The sequence below is a fragment of the Chenopodium album genome, chromosome 23 (genome assembly GCF_948465745.1).
Source record: "Chenopodium album chromosome 23, dcCheAlbu1.1, whole genome shotgun sequence".
NCBI lineage: Eukaryota > Viridiplantae > Streptophyta > Magnoliopsida > Caryophyllales > Amaranthaceae > Chenopodium > Chenopodium album.
In genome coordinates, this window is record NC_137856.1 from 36,164,738 (window position 1) to 36,190,522 (window position 25,785).

General features: G+C 36.1%; 4 protein-coding genes across 4 annotated transcripts; 1 reads left to right on the forward strand and 3 right to left on the reverse strand.

Moving 5' to 3' along the window:
* The first annotated feature begins 137 nt into the window (after positions 1-137).
* Positions 138-11,737, forward strand: LOC145607519 (uncharacterized). The gene is made up of 20 exons (XM_081663146.1): positions 138-611; positions 709-861; positions 952-1,111; positions 1,733-2,051; positions 2,301-2,435; positions 2,516-2,711; positions 2,796-2,926; positions 3,824-4,039; positions 4,924-5,090; positions 5,656-5,734; positions 6,443-7,105; positions 7,218-7,579; positions 7,716-7,781; positions 7,876-7,980; positions 8,522-8,764; positions 8,884-8,952; positions 9,116-9,328; positions 10,613-10,726; positions 10,812-10,934; positions 11,255-11,737. Exons 1-20 carry the CDS (start codon positions 515-517, stop codon positions 11,643-11,645), a joined length of 4,002 nt encoding a protein of 1,333 aa, XP_081519272.1. The 5' UTR covers positions 138-514; the 3' UTR covers positions 11,646-11,737.
* A 3,611-nt stretch (positions 11,738-15,348) lies between these two features.
* On the reverse strand, positions 15,349-20,076 carry LOC145608331 (protein trichome birefringence-like 13). Its single transcript, XM_081663947.1, has 6 exons — positions 19,624-20,076; positions 18,741-18,918; positions 18,062-18,202; positions 16,828-16,948; positions 16,029-16,163; positions 15,349-15,913 (listed from the first exon to the last, which is right to left on the reverse strand). The coding sequence occupies exons 1-6, from the start codon at positions 20,021-20,023 to the stop codon at positions 15,650-15,652; spliced, it is 1,239 nt and encodes a 412-aa protein (XP_081520073.1). The 5' UTR covers positions 20,024-20,076; the 3' UTR covers positions 15,349-15,649.
* Positions 20,077-21,538: 1,462 nt separating this feature from the next.
* On the reverse strand, positions 21,539-22,273 carry LOC145607520 (receptor-like protein EIX2). Its single transcript, XM_081663147.1, has one exon. The coding sequence runs from the start codon at positions 22,271-22,273 to the stop codon at positions 21,539-21,541; it is 735 nt and encodes a 244-aa protein (XP_081519273.1).
* Positions 22,274-22,327: 54 nt separating this feature from the next.
* On the reverse strand, positions 22,328-24,538 carry LOC145607521 (receptor-like protein EIX2). The gene has a single exon (XM_081663148.1). The coding sequence runs from the start codon at positions 24,536-24,538 to the stop codon at positions 22,328-22,330; it is 2,211 nt and encodes a 736-aa protein (XP_081519274.1).
* Between the last annotated feature and the right edge of the window lie 1,247 nt (positions 24,539-25,785).

The following is a 25,785-nucleotide window of genomic DNA, read 5'->3' on the forward strand; positions in this document are numbered from 1 at the left end:
AGATTTTTTGAATATTTAGATGACTAACATTTTTTTAAGGATGCCCATCTGGTTCACCAGAGCTTAGCTCCAACTATATCCGGATTCAACCCGAGTTGCACACTTGGCTTATGGTAGGTGAGTTTCCAAACAAAAGTTTCTGCATACGGTGAGACTCGAACTCGAAATCTTCCTTAAACGACATCAAATTGCTTAGTAGATGAGCTTATTTTTTAAAAAACATGATAAAATCCTCGCAAAATGATCCAAAGCGCGGGAGATTTGGAGAACACTTCCCGCCAACACAACCCCTTAACAACTTCAAACCCTTCTGCAATATCCATTTCGCAGCTCTCCTACTTTTTTCCCATTAATCTCTCTTCTTCTTCGCAAGCACTGATCTATTTTGATCATCTTCTAACTCGTAATTCCACATTTTCGATCCCAATTTTCCCAATCAAGCTTTTCACCCTTTTTTTTTTTTTTTTTTTTTTCGGTTAAACCCTAATTTGTAGGTCTCCGAAATTATTCAACAATGAATACAGAAGGGTTGTCAGTAATTTGTGGTGGGCTTGGGTCAATTGAGGAGAATGAGGGTAGTGTTTACTACTCCACAGATGATTACTGTTTAGGTGAAAAATTGTTGTTTGAACAAAACCCTAATTTTTGTTTTTCCGATTTTGTCAGATTTTATTTATTGCATTGTTTTGGTTTTGATTTGTTTGGCAGATAATCTGAAGGATTTGTTGAGGTTTTTGCGGCGCGATGACCCGACAACTCGGGATGTGTTTAAACAAGTGTGTAAATGGGATATTGTGTCAAAGAATTTGATACCCATTATTGAGCATTGTCAGGATGATCGCAATTTGGTCTTAAATGCAGGTATATGGTTAATTTTAGATGGATAAAGTGTTGTAATTGAGATGATTAAGCGGTGAATCGAGCTAATGATGGGGAATTCTGGGTTTGCAGTGAAAGTATTGGTGTTTCTTACTATGCCTTTGGAGGCTACTTCAAAGGATTTCAATGAGCAGCTTGAATACCTCTGGGGTATTAAGTTTGCTATCAGTATCAGTGATGTGGTTGCCGTGATCGTCTCGTTGTTAGAGAAGCCACTTGAAAATTTAGAATGGTATGCAGAAATTGAGTGCTTTATTCTTGAAGTTGTTTTGTTCGAACCCCTTATGTATGTATATCTGTGCACAACAGTAGCGATCTCACTTTCAACACGAGCTCTTGGAATTAATTCTTCTTCCCAGTAGCATAGGTTTAATTTTATTGTAGCATCAAACCATAGGGTAATTGTTCCGAACATGGAAGAGCTTTGAAGTGTGGTTGATTTATGCTTATTCTATACTCTATTAGCAGCACATTTTATGTGAATGTCAGAACTTATTGTCATTATGTAGATCATATGGACTCGTCCTGCGTTGCTAATTCTAAACTTATCATATTAATATTGGCTTGTTTGTTTACCTTTTTTAGTTTTGATTTGTTTCTATCAGTTTGTAGAAATGTATGTTGACTTCAGGCCTTTTTGAAAAGTCCTTCTATCAAGTTTAGATTAGATAGGGCTGGTTGGACACATTCAAAACTCTAGACTTGACTTTGGTGGGAACTATAGTGGACTGTTGTTTGATATGTCAACTTAAAGGCTCAAAGATATATTATTGTTAGTTTATTACTAACACGCATCTGTCATTCAGTTTTTGTGTTATTGCCATGATCTCATTATTGTTTCTGTGCTGAGCAGTAAGGCATTCTCAGAGGATGATTGGAAGCTGGTCCAACTGGTTTTGACACTATTCCGGAATATTCTAGCTGTGCAAGACATCTCAGCACATCAAAAGGCATCGGCTTCCGCAAGTTTATATTTATCCTTGCGAGATGATTTCTTAGATCTATTGTTCAGAGAAAATGTTATGGATTTGATTATCATTATAACTCAGCATGTTGATGGTTCTTGTCGGTATCTTCGGCATGACAACTTGCTCTTGTTAGAAATATATCATCACATATTTACAGGTCAAGATGCAGAGTTGATTGCTAAAATCTGCCTGGAGGAATCAAAGGTTGGCTTTCTTGCCTCTTCTTATGACATTTAAGCTCCAAGTTTGAGACTTCATTCTCGTCTAGTTATGGACTCAAACTTTTTAAGCATTAAAATATTAATTTGTAAGAGTTTCTTATGCAATGTATCTACTCAAGATTGTCCCATACGGAGTAAATGATAAATACATGAGTTTTATGGCTCACTTGATCAAGTTCTACACCATCACTCTTAAAATCCTTTTTCATTTTTTTTTTTTTTGAATTCTTAGGTTGATGGAGAAGCCAAACCTTGTCTTGAAAGTCTTAAATGTATTATGCAAGAGGAAACCGAAAAGAGAAAACATTCCAGACTGCATGCTAGTCGGCACTCAAAGTTTAGTGGAGCCTTTACACGACTTACCTTGGTAAGAACCATCTGTTAATTGATGCCTGTAGTGCTATGGTTTCAAGTTGGTTACTAATATAAACCTCTTCCAACAAATAGGATGGTTCTAAAACAATGTGCATGGGAATGCCTAGTTCTGCATCTTGTGATACTAAACTGCTGAAATCAGAGAAAGTCCACCGTGGTCCACAAAAAAAAATTGTGAAAGATTACACTCGACTTCCCACCACGAAACGAAGCATTTTGGAGAGGCTTCATGACTTTCTAAACCAGTTTCTAACTGGGGGATACAATGGTATTGATTTTTTAAATACATTTATTTTTTCACGATTACACTTTTTGTGTATCTGAACAGGTAACTGATTTGCATTTTCATCAGTGCTGATGCAATCCATTGCCCATGATATTGAGAAGGAGCACCATGCGATACAAACCAGTGATGTGCAAATGTTCTTTCACCTTGCTCAGTTTGTTACATTTTTTCAGTATCATAAATCCCAGCTGACAAAGGTGAGATACGTTTTTGGAATATGCACATGAACTCCCATTTCAAACAAATTGATGGCAAATGTGCCTTTTGGCTTTTGATGCCTAGAAGTTGCTTACTCGATGTACATGCATAAGAAAGAAAAAAGTGTTTTGAAGAATCGAAGGATATTTAATCATAAAACAGTATTTGAGCATTTTAGTTTATATGCTTGAAGTGCAGAAGAAAACTGGTTAAGGGGATCTCTGATTGTAAAACCTTATTAAAATGTTGATGACTTTATATTATATAAGCACCTGCTGTATAACTTTGGTACTTTCGGATAATGTTCAAGTTCTTGTTAAAAATGGTCATCGGACAACATTTGGTAGTTTAATCACTTATAATGTTACCTGCCAATATGTTTCTTGTTCTAGATTATTATTGTTTATGCTTGATGTTGTGTGATATGTTTGAAGGGTCATTCTTATGAGCATTGCTTCAAGTCACTAACCTTGTATATATAAAACAAGGGCTGAAAATCTTGAATATATCGCATAGCATGTGTAAAGCATCATTAGTAGCTATCATATGTACTAATCTGCCAGATCAAATTGAGAGTAAGCATCGTGAAATGTGAGTACAAGAATTATTTAATGCTTCTCCTATTCATGTCAGAAACCTATACTCAGTTCAGTTCTTTAACAGATGTCAACTATTATTTTACAAGACCAATTCCCATGAAGAATATACAGAATACACCCTATCATTACATGCGTTCAAATATAATGTTTTGTTAAGATATACCTTCTTCTTCTTTTTTTTTTTTTTTTTTGAAGCTGTAGTTAGAAACAGAAATGTTGTGCAATTGCTTCTTGATTGTGTAATCAAATTTCCATTATCTCTGGGTTCCGTTAGCTAACCTCTACCTTTTCTAATAGCTAAATACAGATGTCAGCAATGATTCTTCTCTCAATGATGATGATGATGATGATAGCACATGGTTTAAAGGTGACATATGTGGGCCTATTGCAGCAACCATGAACGATTCAATGTTTATATTGGTAATAGCAAAGTGGCAATTAGCTTTTGAAGGCTTGAAGGAAACAAAGAACAATGCATTTTTGTCAATATCGGGATCTCTCATGAAAACTATGGTATAATTTTTTTATTCAAAATTCTGCAACCACCTTCTCATTTTGCTTCAAACCACAAAGAACAATGCATTTTTTTTTTTTTTTTTTTGTATGTTTATATTGGTAATGTTTTGTTTCTTTGTAATTACGTGAAAGAGATCCACTGAAATGCTTGTTTGAAAAAACACTTAACCACGTGGATAAACGAATAGTGAATTGCTTATATATTACGTTTATGTTAACTTTGTATTTCTTCTCTTCAAGTCAAAGTAAGCTGACCTGTATTGCCTTTTTTTTTTCTTCTCTTGTGTACTGATGTGCTATAACATGTGTAGAATTTAGAAATGTGTCAAGTCATTCAAGTGCCACTTCATCTTGCTTTAGTATCAAACTTGTAGCCGCACTGCTAAAGAGCTATTGTATTTGATTGGGGAGATGTATGTTTTATGTATACACTATCAGTGAAAGAGGATTATAGTTTTGGTGATCTATTTTCCCTAATCAGTTAAGCTGAGTCTTGGTACTTCAAAAGCTAATTCTACAATTTTTGTTTTGTATAGTTGGAGGAATTTCTTGTTAAAAAAGGCATGTAGTCAGCTTTATATTTCAGCTACCGTCATCAATCCCTTTCATGCCTTTCAGTGATTCACTAACCATACTCACAACTTTGCACTTTTGAATGCTTTCATTTACTGTGATGTTTCTGTCTTAAATTTTGATATGTAAGACTTAAATTTGGTGTTTAGAGGTGCGATGCTTCCATGTCATCTGACTTGTGTCAGTATTAGCATGTTGGAGTTTTTATTCTTAATGTTATTATTGAAGTCGTAGTATGGAGAAATTGCATTTTGCAATTAATGGTCTCCTGAATAATCTGTTATATTTCTGTGTTATTGTTTAAACAGATTCGGATGTTGGATTTGGTGCTCAAGATGATGCCTGAAAAATCCAGAGAACCACAAACTGCTCGTATCATACTTTACAAGTTGTTCTATGATCAAACTGATCAAGGGTTGACCAAATTCCTTTTGAATATGTTCCGATCATTTAATGCTCATAAACAGCCTAAAAGGTGATTTTTATCTTTTGTTATAGGTACACTGTTGTGTCGTTTTAACTTTAAAGCTTTTATTATAAATTTACATTTTACAACCGATGGTGAAGTTTTTAGGCTGATCATGTGAAGTGGTTTCTATTTTTACTACAAGTACATGTCTATTGCTGCCCTTTTTTTTACCACTTCAAGTCTCTTTGTAAAATGTTTTTTGTTGAGAATCTTTTGGAAAACAAGGTTTCTTTTTAACAAGTAACAGTGCATACATATTGACCTTATGAGTCGTTTGTGTGGATCTGTTGCTGGGATGAAAAAGTAAATACATCCATAAAACTTTTTTTTTGTCCCCCATTTCCGTACTTGAGCTGAAAGGTGTGTTGCCATCCACACTTCTTGGGTCTATAAACTTTAGTTTGGAGTTCAAAAGTAATCATTTCTAGTTTTTTCCCAATATGAATTCAAATTAGCATCTACTGACTGCATTACATCTTCTACTTCCACATTTTTTGTAATTATTATTAGTTTTTTTATAGATAATTTTGGTTACATAGTTATTAATTGCTGCTATTCTATCTTTTGTTAGTGATCTTGCTGATTTGGTGGAGATAATTCATGTAGTTATAAGGCTAATGGAGAAGCTGCAAGCACATGGCACATTAAGGGTAATTAATTACAACAAGCCCTGCTAGCTTTTTTAATCTTCAAATGTTTTTAAGCCTGCAAGTTGCTTCTTTTTAATGTGCATGTTTGATTAATGTGCTTAATCTGGATGAGTTACCAGCATGTACTACCTTGTGCTTGACAGAGCTTGGTATACCTATTTATGAGCAATTATTTCAATTACAGAACCTTAAATGTTTTGTTACCAGTGTATATTGGTTTGTTTGAGGGAAATTCTTATTTCCATTACTCAGCCCTAGAGTGAAAGGATTACTAGGCATCTTGCCTTTTCTCTCAGCTATAAAGTTAGAAGTTGACACCTGTAGCACCAATATTTTCAATGATTTGTTCTTGTACTAATAGGACCATGAAGATGGTTTACTTGAGCATGAAAGTGTCACTTATAGCTCCTCTTGTGAAGAATTGCAGGCATGCTATTCTTAGTTTCTTACGGCTCTGATTTGCATGTTGTCACTTGATCTTACAATTTTTCACTTTCCCACTCCTTTCTTCTTGATCTTTTTATTCATCTTTGTTTAGCTCTAGAACATTTTAAGGGAAAAAAGCTTTATTCCTTATAGAAGCAAATTTGTATCTTACACCTCTATCTATTGTGATATTTACTCTTGATTTTTGTTCTGTGGCCTTATTCATTGTTTTTCTTTATACATTTATTATGATGACCTTATCTATTTTACTGTGTTTTGAAGGTCGCCAAAAAATCTAGGAAGGTAAGAAGGAAAAAGGATCAGAAAAATTCAGAAAGCAAAGTTGTTGGAGATGATTCCACAATTCTGAATGGAATCCAGCCCTCCTCCAATAACGAAGAACTTTTTCCTGACACTGGAAATGGTAATAATGAAAGGTTGAATGAGACAAACTGTGACGGAAAAGAAAATGATAATATTAATGGTTGCAGTCAAGTTGATGAGACTAAGTTATCTAGGGATGAGGGACAAAACTCTGATGGCAGTCTCCCATTGGGTGATCACACAGAATCTGATAAAATTCATGACCCAGTGGGTGATCACACAGAATCTGATCAAATTCAAGACCCAGTAGGTGATGGAGAATCAAATCCAATAAATGAGCCACTGGGTGATCAGAAAGAATCTAATGAAATTAATGACAACTTTGTTGCCACGGGAGCAGATGATTGTGATTCCTCTGCAGATGAGCAAATTACTGCAACAAATGAAGTCGATTTTAAGATGACTTCCTTGCTATTCTCATTGGCAAACAGTTCCATCATTAGTAACCTCTGTTGTTTGTTGAAGAATTACAAGAGTAATTCTACTGCAACAAACCACTACATTTTATGCTTGCTCAGGAGGATTTCAGATGATTTGGATCTTGCTCCTATGCTGTATCAGGTGATCATCACAAGGAAATATCAATAGAAATTTATATCTTTGTACATCAATTGTTGGTATTATTAGTAGGAAGGTATCTAATCCCCCCCCCCCCTCTCTTTTTAATTGACAGCTGTCCTGCCTCGTCATATTCTATGATATCCTAAATGAACATAAGGAAAACCCACGTAAAGAGTATGAGAACATTGCGGAGTTTCTGACTAGTCTTATAAGGAGAATGTTGAGAAAAATGAAGGATCAACCCCTTCTCTTTGTGGATGTATTATTTTGGAAGACACGGAAAGATTGCCATTATATCAATGTTGAATCTATCCAACGTGAAATTGGTGAAATGAAGAAGGAAGTTAAGAATTGGGGTCATGGTGATGATACTGGTCCATCACAACGCAAGGAATATTCTCGTAAAAGCTTAGCAGATGCACTTGGAGATGACGAATATGATGTTAGCATCCCCAATCAACCTCATTTTGAGAAGTAAGATATCTATTTTCGGTATCAGCTGAATATTCTATCACCACTCTGTTGTTAATGCATTAAAATGACAAACAAGTCACATTACATCAAGTTGTTTGTGGAAATTCTTCTTTTTTGACTTACTCTCTATCCACAGGGATGATGATTCTGGTGAAGCTGCAGGAGAGGTCATTCACAGCTATGGTCTTAAAGATAAAACAATGTATTCCTTAGAACTATAATCATGCCTATCCATGATAGTCTTCCTACATTTTGTGCTTTGCATTTTCCTTGATAAAATTTTCCTTTTATTGCAGAATAGACAATTCATTGGAGAGTGATTTTCAAGGGGACGTAAATAGGAAGAAAAGACTGTTTCTCAGTGATAAGCTGGAGGGAGAGATAAGGGGTCTTTATGAGAAGTATGTTTACTTTGATGCAAGTTCTTCTGTCTCATGTGACCAAGCTGAAATTTATCTTTTTTCATAATAAGATCTTTCGATGAGACTATCTCCTAATAAATTTATAGATAAGTTTCACATGTTAACTTGTCCATTAACAACAGTTTATCAATCCAAGTAAAAGCTGATATTTTATTGGATAGCTTAATTTGATGCACAGCGTGTTAATTTCTAACAGTGTATTGCGTTAAAATAGCTTCATCGTTGGCATCATGGCATGTCAGTTTATTGAGATACTCCTTGTAGTAATGATAACTTCATTGCAGGGTGAGGACCAGAATTTGGATCTGATTTTCTAATGATGATGAACACAATGTTGAAACTGAAAACCAAAAGTCTAAAAATAGAGTGAAACATGTAATCTATAAAAATTCTTTATGTTTAAAATCATAAGCACAATGGCCAGCATGCTCTATTGTTACCATATGGTTTGTTATGAGATGGGGCCTACCCATTTAACTGATGAACAACTTGTACTCACATGTCTGGATTTGCATTACAGGTATAAGGACAATTTAAACTGTACTCAACTTATCGCAGAAGCTCTTGATCCTAATGGTAATGTCTCTCCTGCTCAAGTTTCCCGCAAATGTAAAAAACTAGGATTACAACTTCCTTCGAAAAAGAGCAGCATGGCTCATCTTTCTAATGATAATGATCAAGACAAGGAAGGCAGACCAGAAATAGACAGCACTCTTCAGGACTTAAATCATGCAGATGGGCCCTCTTATCTGGGGAAACCAATGTAATATTCTCACTTTTTCTGATAGTTCTATATTTATCCTCAAAACAAAGTTGACCTGCAAAATGCGGACAAGTTGATTCCTGTTTTTGACCTATGTTACTGATTGAGGCTCTTCTCAGGCAAGCTAGGAAGAGAGTTCGTGCCATGAATGAAAAGCAGGAGCTGAAAATTAGAAGTCTATTTGAACAGTGAGTGTTTCTTTCGTGCTCTAAATTAAATAGATCTAAAGTTTTTAAACCAAGTGTATTATTCAGTTCTTAGTACTTCTACATAGAAATCTTCGTTTTATCCAAAAGACGATTTAAAACTTAGATATCTGTCTAGTTCTTAGTTTTGATGTGTTTTGGGCAGTTTCAAAGAGCATAAGAGGTGCAGCCACATGATCGCAAAAGAACTTTACCCTGATGGAGCAGTGACTGCTGCTCAAGTTTCTCGTAAACTCAAGAAACTTGGTTTACGCACTTCTCGAATGAAAGGTGAAGTAAACAGACAAAACATGGATGAAGCTTCTACAGACGGAGAAGATGATATAGACGATCTAACTCTGTCTGCTGTTAGGAAAAGGTGATCATTGGTGCATTGTGCTGTTATTCATTCTAAATCTATCTCATGCTTAAGCTGATGCTTATAGAGGTGCTGAACATTTTTTTATGTTTATTCTATGCTACTGCTAATCTATATAATATCTGGTTATCTATATTTTACTTTTAGTACTACAGTGTTATTCTCAACTCTTTCTGTCATGAACTGCGATTCACATGTTTTCTTCGAGGTTGTTTTCTTTCCTTTCAGAAATAGCAGACTGTCAGGGGTGTGGTTAGCTTCATAATAGCTTTCTCATACCCTATTTTATACCCGTTTAAAGTTATATAAACTGGCTTTGAATCTTTTGGTTCGTCAGGTCTAGGAAGTCTTTTCTATGTAATTTAATTTTATTTTAGTAGACTTGCTACCCATGAGTATATTTTGGTAATTCTGAATTTTCATCCTTTTAATCCTTTGTTCTGAACAAGATTGAAACTGGTCTAATGGATTTTTCATCTGCTAACCTATTAGTTTGTCTCGTTTGTTGGAGATTTTTTATGTTCTCCTATTTTATGCATCCACTCATTATAATTTTTTGTTTGCATGCTGAAGGGTCATCCGCATTATGTGCCAATACTTTCATAGTTTCATGTAATTTTTGTACTTTTGGAGTCTAAATGACTAAAGCTCCTGTCTCTAGGCTAGGTTTACAAAAAAATATCTTGTGAGCTTTTGGAGTCTAAATGATTAAATCTCAAATGAAGTTTTTCTATCTTGGGCCTTCTGTGCTTGTTCTCCTCTCAGTCAACTCTAATTTGTCAGAACTGCCAAACCTGCATAAAAACCATTCTTGAATCAGGATTATATTGATTCTTGAGTAACACTAAATTCATCACAGGGTTGCTATTAGTTATACAAAAATTATGTATTTATTCCTAGCTGTTTAGATTGAGTATCTCTTTTGAAATTTTATGTAAGTTGGGGGTTTTGAGAGTTTTTTTGGACCTTTTTTAAGAGGTAGGAGCGTAGGAAAGTTTTAACCATTCTCTCCATATAGCTGATTGGTTCTTGGCTAACAAAGTTATGTGCTTGTAAGGTTTCCAAGATACCTACCTCAAAATTTCTGTATCGAGGATCATGGTGATTGAGCTTAATCAATTTCTCTTTTTCATAGTATATTCAAATCAGCAGAAATATTGGGCTGAATCTTTCATGAATTCTCTATTGTCAAAAACCTTTTCCAGCATGTAGACCCTTTTATTTCAGGTAGCTTGAAAATTATGAAGTTACTCACGAATCATGACTTATCAATCATTTTTTCAGGAGTAAGAAAAAGGTGGATGCTTCATCAGAAAAGGAGTTGGGCAGTTTGAAATATAATGTTCAATCACCAGGGTCCACTTCAGATGATGAACAAGTACTTGGCTCTATTTTAAAGTAGGTGTTATTACTCGCTCTCATCCCCCTTGCATAAATTCTGTTTCAATTTTCTTGTTAACCTTTTTCAACTCTTCGAATTTAGGAAACGGAAAATGAAAAGGGTTCAGGCAGAGCCAGAAGACAAGTTTGCCAGTGCTTCAACTAACCAGGAGGATATTGCTGGAGAAGATTCCAGCAATCAAGTTCCTCAAAGTTTGGAAGAAAGGTACGGATTTACTAATAATGTTTTGAGTGATTGCTTTAGAGAGAGTGGCAATTTAGGGTCATATCCCCCAGTTTTGGGTTCTGCTGGCTGCTGTCTGACAAAATATTCATTTATTATCAATGTTTAGTTGTCAGATTATCCAAGTGATTTTTGTGCTATGCTTGGGCATCAGTTTTTTCTATTAAACTTGTCCTAAGAGTTTCTAGGGCGCTGGATACTTGGTGTTTACCAGGAGATAATCTGAATGCTTCCAAATTCGCAGTAACTCATCCATATTATTGTTTTTTTTAGTTGTGTAACGATACAGTTCTGTCTTACAGGGATGAAATTGGGGAAGCTGTGGATGTAAATGTTGGTGTTAAAAGGCTTAACATCCCTCATAGCAGTTCAGCACATCAAGCTATTAGGTTCAGTGATTGGGGTGAGGGAGGTAATAAGCAAAAGTACGACGACCTATCTGAATCTGGGATTGGCACCTCAAATCATGGGTTCTCTGGCAGCAATCCAGAAAATGAAGCTACTCCTGACACCAGTAATGATAAGAAAGGTCTTATGCGGGATGAAGATGTTAAAACTATCCAAAATGTGCTTAATTATAGTGAATTGGAAGATTCAGGGGATGAACTGGCACCTAGTGCATCACCTGAGAGTTCTGTAAAGAGAAGGCGGCTCAGGGTAGTGATGGATTTTGATGATGATGATGATGAGTAGGATTCTATTTAAAACTTGTAATCAATGTAAAATAACATTTGATTGATGCAAACTGATGTAGTAATAACTGTTAAATAGTCTGTAGTCTTTGACCCGAGCCAATCTCATAATATTGTATATATAAATCTATTGCTCAATATTTGTTTAATCTTTCTGTTTCTGGATTTGTTTTGCACATTTAAACAAACTTCTTTCAGATACAAACTTTGAACAACATCACTTTTTAAAAAGTGTTGTAATTTGTATAAGAATTCAATTTTGGAGTGAAATTAACTCCTAATTCTTTTTATTCTTTACATGTAGACTTTTATGGTGACCTTTTTAAAACTTTTACATTACTATTATAGACATCAAAATCATATAATGTGAGTTTTTGCTAGATTCAACTTGAAATGTATTTTCTAAATATATTTTAGCATTTTTGCTTTATCATATAAAATATAAACGTGGCTAAAGATGTGCATTGGAGACTGTGTAATTCAAAGCATAAAGAATGAAGAGAGTAAATACTATTTTTTTTCTCATAATTGAAACTAGAGCTGTCAATTCGAGTAAACGGGTTGGGATTGGGTCAGGTATGAGTGGGTCGGGTCAATTCGGATTGAATCCATAAGCTATGCGGGTTAGGTTTGGATTGGGTCATGCTTGAGTCGGGTCATACTTCATATCGGGTTTGGGTCGGGTTTAGGTCGGGTTAATAACAGGTCGGGTTACATTCGAGTCGGGTGAACAATAGGTCGGGTTTACTTCGGGTTTTCACGGGTTAGATCGGGTAGGTAATTCTCGGGTTCGAGTCGGGTTTGGTTCAAGTCAATAATTTGCGGGTTAGAATCATGTCGGGTCATTCTCGGGTTTGAGTCGGGTTCGGTTCAAGTCAATCATTTACGAAATATAATCAGGTCGGGTCATTTTCAAGTCAGGTCATTCTCGGGTTTAAGTCGGGTTCGATTCAAGTCAATAATTTGCGGGTTATAATTAGGTTGGGTCATTTCCAAGTCGGTCATTCTCGGATTCAAGTCGGGTTATGTTCAAGTCAATGATTTGCAGGTTACAATCAGGTCGGGTCATTTCCAAGTCAGGCCATATTTGGGTTCAACTAACTATAAATAGATGATTATCATTTTTATCAAGCTAAGTATTTCCTTTGATTATAATATATATGACAATATACTAGGGAACTATAGTCTATAATTTAGGAAGATAATTATCTCCTTTGACCCTACAACAAATATATACTATATTTAACTCTTAAATTTGAGGATGATGCTCCTTTCTTTTGCTGGCCTGGACCGAGTTGGTCTCCCTAGAAAAAATGCATTGATCAACAATAATAAGGTGGTCTAAACTGCATTTAAGGTGATTTGAAATCGGGTTAGGAAAAATTTGGGTTGAATTTAGGTCGGGTCAATAACAAGTCGTGTTAATTTCGAGTTGGGTTGGTAACAGATCGGGTTAAATTTTTGGGTTGGGTAAGTAATAGGCCAGGTCTGGTAAAATTCGAGTCGGGTCAATAACAAGTCGGGTTGAATTTGGGTCAGGTCAATAAAAAGTCGGGTTGATTTCGAGTCGGGTTAAATTCGGGTCGGGTTAGGAACGGGTCGGGCTGAATTCAGGACAGGTTAGTAACAAGTCGGGTTTAATTCGGGTTTTGATGGGGGTTAGGGTCGATTTCGGTTCAAGTCGGGTTCGGTGCAAGTCAATTTAATTGCCGTTGTAGACCAGTAAATCGGTGCAAGTTGTAAACCGGTAAATTGGTCGTTTAACAGCAAATTGGATGGTTCCACACACCCAATTGGACTTCCGTAGGGTATTAAGGACCATGGTAAACATTTCGGCAATATTTATTTCCGTGCAAAAAAAAGTCAAAAAAATTCCAAAATTGAAGGCTAATATCCACGCTTTTTGAGAAATTTTGGAGGTTTCAAGGCCCAGTGTCGAAAAGTCTTGAAATTCTATGGAATGCATCTCGGGGTCATGTAATGCCGTTTGGAACCATATATGATCATTATTTGTTGTCATAAATGTTCGTGGTAGGCTTGAATTAATGAAATCGGTGCAAGTTATAAACCGGTAAATTGGCCAATTAACAACAAATTGGATGGTTCCACACACCCAATTAGACTCCTGGAATGTATTAGGGACCATGGTAAACATTTCGGCAATTTTTATTTTCGGGCGAAAAAAAGTCCAAAAATTTCAAAATTGAAGGCTAATATCCACGTTTTTTTGAAAAATTTTGGAGGTTTCGGGGCCAGTGTTAGAAAAGTATTGATATTTTAGGGGATACATCTCAGGGTCATATAATGCCGTTTGGAGCCATATATGACCATTATACGTTGACATAAATGTTCGTAGTATATGCTTGAGTTAATGAAATCCGTGCAAGTTGTAAACCGGTTAATTGGCCGTTTAAAGGCAAATTAGTTGGTTCCACCAACCCAATTGGACTCGCGAAGGATATTAGGGACCATGGTAAACATTTCGGCAATTTTTATTTCCGGGCGAAAAAAAGTCAAAAAATTCCAAAATTGAAGACTAATATCCACGCTTTTTAAGAAATTTTGGAGGTTTCGGGGCACGGTGTCGAAAAGCCTTGAGATTTTAGCGAATACATCTCGGGGGCATATAATGACGTTTGAAATCATATATGATCATTATATGTTGTCATAAATGTTCGTTGTAGACTGGTGCAAGTTATAAACCGGTAAATAGGCTGTTTAAAGGCAAAGGCAAATTGGATGGTTCCACCGTTCAACCCACCCAATTGGACTCCCGAAAGGTAGTAGGGACACTGGTAAACAATTCGGCAATTAATATTTCCGGGCGAAAAAAGTCTAAATATTCCAAAAATAAAGGCTAACATCCATGCTTTTTGAGAAATTTTGGAGGTTTCGGGGCCCGATATCGAAAAGCCTTGAGATTCTAGGGAATACATCTCAGGGTCATATATTGCCGTTTGGAACCATATATGACCATTATATGTTGACATAAATGTTTGTAGTATGCTTGAGTTAATGAAATTCGTACAAGTTGTAAACCGATAAATTGGTCGTTTAAAGGCAAATTGGATGGTTCGACCCACCCAATTGGACTCCCGGAGGGTATTAGGGACCATAGTAAACATTTCGTCAATTTTTATTTCCGAGCGAAAAAAGTCAAAAAATTCCAAAATTGAAGGCTAATATCCACGTTTTTTGAAAATTTTTTGGAGGTTTTGGGGACCAGTGTAGAAAAGTCTTGATATTTTAGGGGATACATCTCGGGGTCACATAATGCCGTTTGAAACCATATATATATATGTTGTCATAAATGTTTGTAGTATGCTTTAGTTAATGAAATCCGTGCAAGTTGTAAACCTGTAAATTGGCCGTTAAAGGCAAATTAGATGATTCCACCCACCCAATTGGACTCCCGGAGGAAATTAGGGACCATGGTCAAATATTGAAACTGTAAAATCAAATAATCATCATAAATATATTCTACTTATTCACTTCTGTCATGTATATTTTATTTTGGCATATTAGTAACAAGATACAAACCTTTAAGCGTTGCAAAGGGACTGAGGCCATAGTGGCTAATAGATGTCCTAGTAGCTAGTGTAATGCTTGTTCCTGAACCTTTTTTTTTTTTTTTTTGGGGGTGTGTGTGGCTAATAGAGAGCAATTGAACCTTGTTAATTCTCTATCAGAGAAATATTTAAGATCTTGTTGGCAAAAATGTACAAGTTCAAGCAGTTTTCAGGATCTGCTGTAGGCTTTTCTTAACTAAGATAATTTGATTGCATAGTGGAGTCATCCTGCATCAAGGCTTCGAATACCTTCTTATAGCTTGAACCCAAAGTAGCTTAATGGCCGAAACAGATTGGGAATTCTAGGTTATCCCCCTCTAACCAGACTCAGTGGGATATAAAGACTCAGTGCCTCAGTGGCTAATGAGGGGCGATTGGGCCTAGAGATTAATAATGAACAATATATATCAACAAAACTACCAATAAATAGAATGAACTAGCTATGATCTTTTACAAAATTCAAGTATGCAGCAAATAAGTCATTCCATGTATCTGTAATGCCAGGTAAACACCAATGCATGCAATCATCATGCCTCTTTCCACCAGCTTTTGAGGGATGGGCATCTGCTCTATATTCACTCATATGGGTTATGTTCAAGACATAGAAACTGGATCCTTTAAGGGTCTTGTACAAGTGATGGTTGACAAGGCGTGTCTCAACATTTGTTCCATTATTTTCCACGTTGAAAAGTTCTTCAACCTGGGCAGGTCAAACATAAGTCAGGTTTTGGTAACAAATTTTCTGTTGAAGGAAAAAAATACGAAGTAAAGACTTTCACATGTCAAAATCAGCAGCAACTGATAAAATGACCTACTTCTTGTGATAACAAAGGCTTTGAGCGCGGGCAAGAACCACCATGGTCCCAGTCGCCTCCCTCAAAATGTCTGGGGGATTGTGTGCGGAATATTCTTATTGCACCAGGTCGCATTTTGCTTTCTATATATGATATCTGAAATCAAGAAGAAAGATTAACATCGACAAAAACTCGTGAACTTGAGAAAGAACATAAGCATAACAAGGACAGAGATAGACAAAAAGACATGGAACTCTGGTTGCTTATTGGTGATGGGTATGCCATGAAAGAGGCCTACTACGGAAATTGTTTCAGAATGGTGTGAGCCAGGGCAAATGACCAATGCATCTATTTATAATCAATGTTTAACTTTTGCCTCACTCAATCTTCTAAGGATAAGAAGATGTCTGATGAAATCCAACAAAGGATCTGACAAACATGTGGGGTCTTACTCAAAGGGTGGTGGACTGATTGTTATGTATAGGTATAATAAACAACACAATCAAGAGAGGTAATGAAGCTTCAGGAAAAGCAAAGATAGACAGAGGTTGCGAGCTTAACTTGCTAAATGTGATTACAAGCTGCTGAACCGACCTCATAAGATTAAAGACAAGAACATGTGATGCACAAATATAAGCATCCTTCAGCAATGTCTCAACTCTCTCCTCCATTTCTAGGGAAAACCAGAAAAGAGCAGCCTAACATCAAGAGAAGCCATTTTGATGTTTCTATTGGTTCCATAGGCAAAGAAAAGTCTCTAGTTCCCATCATACACTAAATTTAACAGGCAGAAGCATTAGAAAATAAAATAACTCAGTACCATTTGTTTCAGGACCATATCCAGACCGACATCAGGAGCTACTGGAGGCAGTATAGGCATTCCTTTCTCAAAAAAGAGCATAGGTGACTTTACTGGATCAAACTTTGAGGGAGCCCACCACCTGCAATATCAGTGAGGTAAACAAAGTTACAAAGTTACTCCACTTTTCCCTGACCTATAAACCTTTTGACAACAACTTGAAAGCATAGATTTTAGTGTTTATCTAGATGCTAATTTTATCTGTAGACAAAACAACCTTTTTTTTTTTTTTTTTTTTTTTGGGGGGGTATAAGAATCTATAAAATGCAAAATAGTTAAAACCTTCCATTCATACTAGACATAGAAGCAACAAGAGGGAAAAGCCTCAGATGCTACAGAACACAAACAAGTCAGCTAGAGTACACACACCACCACCATAAAAGCCGACCTCCATTGTAGAGATTGTACGGTTGTACCCCATGTTTGCTCCTTTTCAAACCACTTGACTTGCATATAGCCAAGCAAAACAAATCAAAAACTCCCCTTTAAACCAGAAAGTCTATAAAAATAAAACCTAGATGGCTAGATGCTAGTACGTTGACCTATTTCTCACTATAAAAAGCACAAAAAATTGACAAATTTCCGCAACATTGTACTTAGTAGTTAGTACATACTTATGGACAAATTATATGGTCATGGTGCATCATAATGTTCTTTCATGGAAATAAGTTTAGTATGTCATAACTCAACGAAGGTTCTAAATTGTGAAAATTGAAAAATTCCACTGACAAACGATGCAGGTAATATGCATTTATTGTGTATCAGCTCGCCATGGGAGTAGTAGTATACGAAGTATTTAAACAGGTACGAGGTTAGAAGCATTTTATCTGTGTCTTGTAACCCTGATAGTTTTGTTTAATTTCATACTGCAATAGTTCTACTAGCTTGATATGATGTAGCTTCAAAAACTCAGTTCATATAAGGACTTCTTTGTCTCTTATATTGGCTTGTGAAAATGCAACAGTATAGGTCATGGGTTGTAAATAGAGTTTTTTTGGGAAGGAGAAGATGCAAAGGATATGCGCTTTCATTGTATGCAGTTCATAAAAGGAGGTAAAAAAAGCAGACAAATGATGTGCTTCAATGCTTCATCCAAAACATAAAATTTAAGTAAAATAAGCATGGGCAAAAAAGCAATGCAAGTCATTACAGTAACTTAAATGAAGCTGGATCTAGTATAGATTGTAGATATTACCAGTGTCCAGTATTAATGATGACAACATCATGGAAGCTAGGAGCTTCAGCCCATTTGCTATCAGGGACATCAATGTCAACTCGGTACCCATCATTGTATCCAAGAGATTCTAGAGCTCCACCTTTGGTATTAGGTGACCACCTATTCAAGGAAAGGAAACATAAGGTCCTCTAAGTGGAAAGTTAAAAATGATATCTAATAGCTCCATTTTAAACATAGCTTATCCAGATGGTAATTTTAGACTAGTTCTTTTCAACTTGTAAATATTTGAGGAACATATGCTGATAATCTTCTGCATTCAAGAGCACATTTTTATTTTTAATCTCATTCACTGAGCATAAGGAACTGTTAAATCCATGTTACACCATAAAAAATAATTAGTAGAAGGAAATTTGAGTACAAAGTTTGTTCTATTACATATAATCAAGTGACTTTGTTTTCTTCTAAACAGTTGCTATCCACACCTGTCGGTACATATAAAGCACAGAGAAGGTTGCACAAAAGAGACTGAAACATCTTGGTAAATTCATATAGTATAATTGATCAACCAAATGTATCATCTTGGTAAACATTTGATTAGGTTCAGTGGAGCTTCAAACAATTTTACTCTAAAAACAAGCAGTGGCAGAAGCAAATAATTCAATAGCACTTGTACAATAACACAGAAGACATGGCTTACCTACCGTAACGTGCTAATAGATTAGTACGGTGATAAGCAATAGTTAGATTGTACTGAAGAAAAGTAAACCCTCGATCTGCTTTAGCTGGGTGCCACTTCTTCACATCACTTGATACTTGCCTCAGCATGCAAAACAGAGACACAAACATATTTCTATTCAATGAATCACCTATAAATCCTGCACACACCAAAACTTCATAAAGTCAGTAACTTCAGAGTCTATGCTTAAAAGTTAGAACATATCTAGCTTCAACTCCTTCAAGGACTCGAAATTTAATACACCCTTTCGGGGTGATTACGGATGTCTTTTACATGCATTTTACTGATGCTTTCTCTCTAATAACTTCATTTCGATTATCTTAACTTCATAGTAATACTTCAACTTTGTTGGTATGAACAACAAAAACTTAACAATGTTCCAAAATTGGAAAGTTCTGAACCTAAAACTCAAAATATGAAAATCTATCTAGTACTGCCACCATAACTTAAATGCCACTAAAGATTCCCATTAGCTATGAATCAACCCCAATCCAACTATTGATCATCTATAAAGAACTGAAATTTTCAGAAAAAAAAAAAAAAAAATAAAAAAAAATCAAATTTAAACCTAAATAGCCCAACAAAAACCAGGTACCTTAGATAAGTAAAAATCCCATATTCTTATCTACCTTCATCAATTGCCCATTTGGTAGGCTATAATAAATAACAATACGATCATAAATTTATGTTTATTTTTTTTTACTGATATATCGTGCCAATGAAATTCTCAACAAGGGCAATCAAAATTAAACCAAAAAATTCCAATCCAACAAAACCCATCAAAATTACTGAGAAATAAACAATACCCAGAAAAATCAATTACAATAACAATGAAAGAAAGTACCTATACTAGTATCCCTAAACCGTTCAAGAAATCTTCGAGCATCAAAAGGGGGAAGATCACAATTTCTGGGCTTCCATCTCCACTTAGAAATTTCAAAAGCATTGGATTTATTATTCAAAATGCAATTCCAACCCTTGAAAATCTCCTTGCAAGTGTGATCATATCGAACAGATCTAACAGTAGGATCGTAAACCCAATTCCCATCAGTGAAATCGCAGGGTTCTGATGATGGGTGAAATTGGGGGGTTTGAGAAGAAGGAGATGAGAAGGGGAAGAGAGAGAAAGCGAGGAGAAGAGAGGCGAAGCAGAGGAGAGATAAGAAGAGGAAAGAAGTTAGTGAGAGAGAGAATGGGGTAGTGGGTTTCTTGGAGGTTGGGTTGTAATGGTGGTTTTGCGCCATTGATTAATGGTGGAAGTGAGGAGAGAGAAAAAGAGAGATGAAGGAGATTTGAGTTCCTCCTTCACCTTCAACAATGGCAGCATATCACTGAACAAGAGTGACTGTAAATTGCAACCAAGCCTCTAACACCGACATATTTTAATTTTCTTTTTTTTTTTAATTAGAAAATCTATATTCTTACGGTTTTTACTTCGGTTTATCACAATTCACTAATTCAGTTCCTAATTTGTTTCTCTTTCTCTCGTAAAATATTGAATTCAGTTTAGATTCAATTAGTCATTTCATTCGGTTAAGTTCAACTCAGTAAATCAGAAGACCCTTATTTATTTATTTTTTTAAAGATAAAATTTATAGTCTAATCTCATTCCAAAGATATGAGAAAATACAAGTTTAACATTATTACCTACATCCCCCCCAAAAAAAAAATTTTACCTACGTGCTTCTACGAGTATTTTATATAAAGTAATTTTATTATACTTCACTTTCTTAAATACCCTTTAAAATTGGTGTCCACGTATACTTCACAGTGTTCAAATAGAGTTTTTTTCCATTATTGTCTCCCTTAAATAACTACAAGTACTTTTTATAAGTATTTCAATGACTGCACGCATGTTTTTTTTATACTTCATTTATACTCCGTATTAAAATTTGTAAAATGTGGAAACGATCCCTTAATAATGAGATGGAGAGAGTATTACATTTTGGTGGGGTAAATTAAAGAGCGCAAAGTTGTGGAACTTAAAATAATTTTTGTACGAACAATGATTAAAAAAAAAAAAATCGACCCACAATGGCAATGCCCTAAAGAATCAACTTTAGTTAGCAGTCCAGTATTGTGCGGCGAAGAAACATGAAGCTACAAAGACCCCAGAGTATTGACTCAGGTTGCAAACTTGCTACGCCTTACGCAAGTCGAATTTGACTCTTTGGTAGGGTGGACTAATCCAAATTTAAGTAGAATAATCCAATATTACAAACTTTGGAAAGTCTGAATCTTCCACACAAAAGCACCTGTCATTTAATTCCACTTTCAGCAGAAAATTCAAGCTTCTATAGTATACTAGGAGAGTAGTAGCATTCACTTTTACGAGTGAATCATAACTGTGGAAGACAAGAAACAGTAAGTTCACTAATACTCACACAACGGAAGACTTCAAAGAAACTGTAAGTTCATCACTAATACTCACACGACGCATACATAGTAATTCACAGCTAAGACCTAAGACAATGGTGTAACCGAACCAACTCAAATGCCGGTCTCTAGTATAGATTAGATCAACATGGTTGCACTTAGGCATCAGACTATCAGAGCATACATTCTACAAGAAACACTATCTGAAAGTGCTTGCTCAGAGAAAAACAATTAGCAAAAAAGAGCTTAAAGATAAATAAAGGATCACCAGTTTTATTGATCTATCTTCTGATTTGAGCATGTTACAAGCTAGACATTTATAAGAGTTCATTCTTTAAAAACTATTGTATTCAGCAAACTGAACAGATAAAGAACCATAGAAATCAAGCTTGGAAACATCTTCGAACAGAAGCAAGTTTCAGAGAAGTGATCACATAGAGCCTGTCATACAAATGAATCCATAAGCGAAAATACGCATATCTCCAAGATCTCTTGAATATCAAGAAACCACAGACCATCCAAAAACCAGAGATAAACCCAAGAGCAATGCTGATATACAACCCCAAAAATATATCTTCATCATTGTTTTTGGGCTCGTGATTATTGTTCTCATATGCTTTGGCTCCCTCTTCAATGCACCTCTTCGGAAGAGGGTCCCCGCAAAGTCTAGGATTTCCTGCAAACGCTGAAGCATCAAAGCTTTGAATTTGAGTTCCTGTCGGAATCTTTCCTGACAAGTTGTTATTTGCCGAGCTTAAAGTGCCCAAGAAGTTCAAATTTGAAAGAGTTGAAGGAATCTGGCCAGAAAGATGGTTATTAGACAAGTCCAAGGACTCTAGAGACTTCATCTGACCAATCTTTACAGTGATAGGTCCAATGAGATTGTTTCCTGAAAGGTTCAAGGAAATCAATCCTGTAAGACAAGAAATTTCAGCAGGAATGATCCCTCCCAACATGTTACTTGAAAGATCGACGCTCTTCACAAGTTCCAGGTGGTTTTTGTACTCATAAATGAATCCTTTCAATACAAGGGAGATGTAGTCTTTGTATGGGCCGATGGATGAGAAAGTACCATTCGTGTCCTGAATATCTACAGGGGGTCTCAGTTCCTGTGTCATTGCAGCAAAGCTGCACAGACAATTTGGAATCACTCCAGAGATATTGTTTGTAGACTAATCAAGAATTTGAATAGAAGATAAACGGCAAAGTTCTAGAGGTACTTTTCCAGAGAAGGAATTGTTCCGAAGACTAAGAACTGTCAAATTTGGTAGCATATGCCCCATCCACTTTGGTATTTCTCCAGAAAATAGGTTGTCACCAAGATCTAAATAAAATAATTGGGTTAAGTTGCGAAAGAACGAAGGTATCTTCCCAGAGAACTTGTTATTTCTCAAATGCAAACTGTTTAACCTGACTAAGGAACCAAATGAAGTAGGAATCTCCCCAGACAAGTTATTATTTGACAAATCTAAGACAGATAGTAGAAAACCAGACTCAGACCAACAATCAGGTAACTTACCAGAAAAGAGGTTATGTGAAAGGTCAAGACCTAACATCCATGGACTTTTGCAGATAAAAGATATTGACCCAGAGAAACTATTTCTAGAGAGATTAAGATAATCATAATCTCCAAAGAACAGTGTTAAAGAACCCTCAAGGAGGTTAGAGCTCAAATCAATGGCAGAGAACGAGGAAGCCGTACTGTTTTTAGTTGACGGATTGATTAGCTCACCACGAAGTCTGTTATGAGATAGGCTAATGAATGTAGCTCTTGAAGAAAGATTCCAAAACCAAAAAGGAATGGTATCCGATATCCCAGCATGTGACATATCCAAGCTTACATAATTTGTTTGAGTTCGAAGCCATTCTGGGAAGCGAGATCCTAACCTACAAGAAGCAAGTCCTATAGTGTCCAATCTAAATGGAGGCACCCAACCAGAGCCAACATTAAAAGACAATGAGTTAAAGGACATATCCAAGTGGTGCAACCTAGAGAGATTCAAGAGGTGACTCACACTAATCTCACCTATCAATGAGTTTGAGGAAATATCCAGCGGCTCAAGCCTTGAAAGTTGTCCTAGACCTGCATGTATTGTGCCATTTAATTGGTTATTTTGAAGTTGCAACACTCTCAGTGACCTAAAAATGGAAAGATCAGGCACAGATCCTATAAGTTGATTTTCTTGAAGATATAATGTGACAAGACTTGAACGTCTATCAAAAGTAGAGGGAAATGAACCATTTAGTCTGTTTGAGGCCAGGTTCAACTCTATTAAGGAATGAAACTTCGTGAAATCTGGCAATGAACCAGTAAGGTTGTTACTCTGCAAGGAGAGAAACATCAATGACATGTTTGAACAAGATATAGATTGAAAGATGCTCGAAAGATCTCCCTTGAGAATATTCCCAGATAGATCCAATTTTTGAAGCTTGCAAAGACCCTTAATAGAACTAGGAAGGTCACCTTCGAGATGATTATTAGAGAGATCGAGATGTGAGAGAGAAGTCATTTCCCTAAATCTGATTGGAATTTTACTACCAATCGATAGGATATCAGACAGGGAGATTCTAACTAGAGAGCTATGGTTGAAAATCCAAGTCCATATCGAGGAAGGTTTGAGAAAATTATAAGAGAGATCAAGGAAAGCAAGTGACTTGGAGGAATTAATAATAGAATGAGGGTGAATAATAGCATCAGGAAGATTGCATTTACTCAACTCCAAGTGCTCTAGGGAAGGGAGGTTATTGACAACAGGAAGCCAATCCGTAGCTTCACTGAGATCAACATTCAGTAAAATGAGGCGCCTTAGTGAAGTAAGATGAGACAGCATGTTAAGGCTAATAGCAAACATATTGCTATACTCCGATATTTCCAGATATTGCAACTTTGTAAGATTGCCAATCTGATGAGGAATATCTAAATCTCTATCTAAATTAAAACTTGTGAAAATAAGATGTCTCAATTTAGGAAAGGAGCCAATAAAGCTTAGGTTGGCATGAACTTCATAAGAACCTGCTAGGTTGGTGATCTCTAGGTAGATCAAGTCTTCAAGAGCAATCAAGGAAGGATCCAAATGGATAGTTTGACTTTGAAGAGGCAAAAAACCATCTTCACAGTACATTAAGAAATCACTCAACAAAAGTTGGCTAACATGACCAGTGAGGTTGCTGCAATAGACACCAGGCCAATTGCAGCAGTCATGGTATTTGTGACTGTAGTATTTTTCACAGGTGGGGTGAATGTTGCGAATGGCCTTTCCTTCCTTCTCTATGCACCTATTGGTGTTGATTTCGAAGCTAAAGGAGGGAGTTTTTGTGAAGAAAATCCCAACTAGAAAAACCAAGAGAAACTGTATTTCTCGTATTAAATGTAATCCTGACATTTTTTTAAGGAGAAGAATTTTGGGTTTGAAACTTGTTAAGCCCAAGAATAATGTGTTCGTAGAATATATACTGAGAAATCATTGACTCTAATCACAATGATGAATGATGATACTTGAGGAAAAAGATGCATAGGGATGTGTGAGTGGGGCAGATCAAATAGAAGACCACGGGGATGGAGAGAGGTTTGGAGAATGATGGGGATAAAAATTGTACCGAGTGATGGGTCGGGTAAGGAGTTTACTCTAGACTTGCCCCATCCCCACAAAAGAAATTGTAAAGTCTAAGTCGAGCATTACTCGTATAATTAAGAAAATTATGGTCATATTTGTATAAATAGAAATGGTATATATTTCCAATTAGCTAATATGGGGTGGATATGAATATCCAAGTGGTGGAGCGGGGATGGGTATGATATTTTTAGGTGGGGAAGGGTGTGGAGAGACCATCCTCCGCCTCTACCCCACCCAATTGACATCCTTACATGCAATAATTTAAAGATAATAGTAGTGTCCAAATTCGAATCATGTTCATAAGGTTGCCTAAAAGTCATAAACTATGAAGTTTTCCTGCTATTTCACATAATATTGCAAGTAACTGACTTTTGACTTTGCTTTATCCTCCCCTACTCTAAAGATAAAGAATATCAAAGTCGAGCTTCGAAGCAGTTACTACTTACAAACGTTACAATTGGTACTTAATCTTCCACACCCCTCGAAAATGAAAGAAACGAGAAGGAATAAAGTCATTCCCACCATGTTTGGAAATTAGATTTTTGATTGCTATAGCCTGATTCAAACCGAGAAGGAATAAAGTCATTCCCACCATGTTTGGAAATTAGATTTTTGATTGCTATAGCCTGATTCAAACCTTGGTCCGTTAGACCTGCGTTACCTAAAAAAGGATAAAGTGTCTACTCATATATGAGTGTTCAAGTGTCAAACTCGGCCATTTTGTTGAAAAAAGTAATGACGTAGCAACGACAGAACACTACACACCACGACATAGTTTTTGAGGTGAATGAGGGTGTCGAAGTAACATAGCTTTAGACTAATTCAAGTCTTGGCCAGTCAGATTTTCGATGCCTTTAGACTAATTCAAATCTTGGTCACAATAGAGTGGGACTGTATATTTGATTATCTATTATATATTGTAAATCATGGACTAATTAAGTCTATCCACACCGGAAGTGGCTATTGCACTAATGCAGTTTCATGAGATTTTCCCCCTACCCCATTACTGACATTTA

What these genes read in the sequence shown, in the direction of transcription:
- LOC145607519 (XM_081663146.1), top strand. Translation starts at nt 515, where the DNA reads ATGAATACAGAAGGGTTGTCAGTAATTTGTGGTGGGCTTGGGTCAATT. An exon ending in GGTCTTAAAGATAAAACAAT is followed by an intron (nt 7,782 to 7,875) that starts GTATTCCTTAGA and finishes CTTTTATTGCAG; the next exon opens with AATAGACAATTCATTGGAGA. An exon ending in CCTCAAAGTTTGGAAGAAAG is followed by an intron (nt 10,935 to 11,254) that starts GTACGGATTTAC and finishes TCTGTCTTACAG; the next exon opens with GGATGAAATTGGGGAAGCTG.
- LOC145607520 (XM_081663147.1), bottom strand. Translation starts at nt 22,273, where the DNA reads ATGACACAGGAACTGAGACCCCCTGTAGATATTCAGGACACGAATGGT.
- LOC145607521 (XM_081663148.1), bottom strand. Translation starts at nt 24,538, where the DNA reads ATGTCAGGATTACATTTAATACGAGAAATACAGTTTCTCTTGGTTTTT.
- LOC145608331 (XM_081663947.1), bottom strand. Translation starts at nt 20,023, where the DNA reads ATGGCGCAAAACCACCATTACAACCCAACCTCCAAGAAACCCACTACC. An exon ending in CTATTAGCACGTTACGGTAG is followed by an intron (nt 18,203 to 18,740) that starts GTAAGCCATGTC and finishes TTCCTTGAATAG; the next exon opens with GTGGTCACCTAATACCAAAG. An exon ending in ATATGGTCCTGAAACAAATG is followed by an intron (nt 16,164 to 16,827) that starts GTACTGAGTTAT and finishes TCTTGATTTCAG; the next exon opens with ATATCATATATAGAAAGCAA.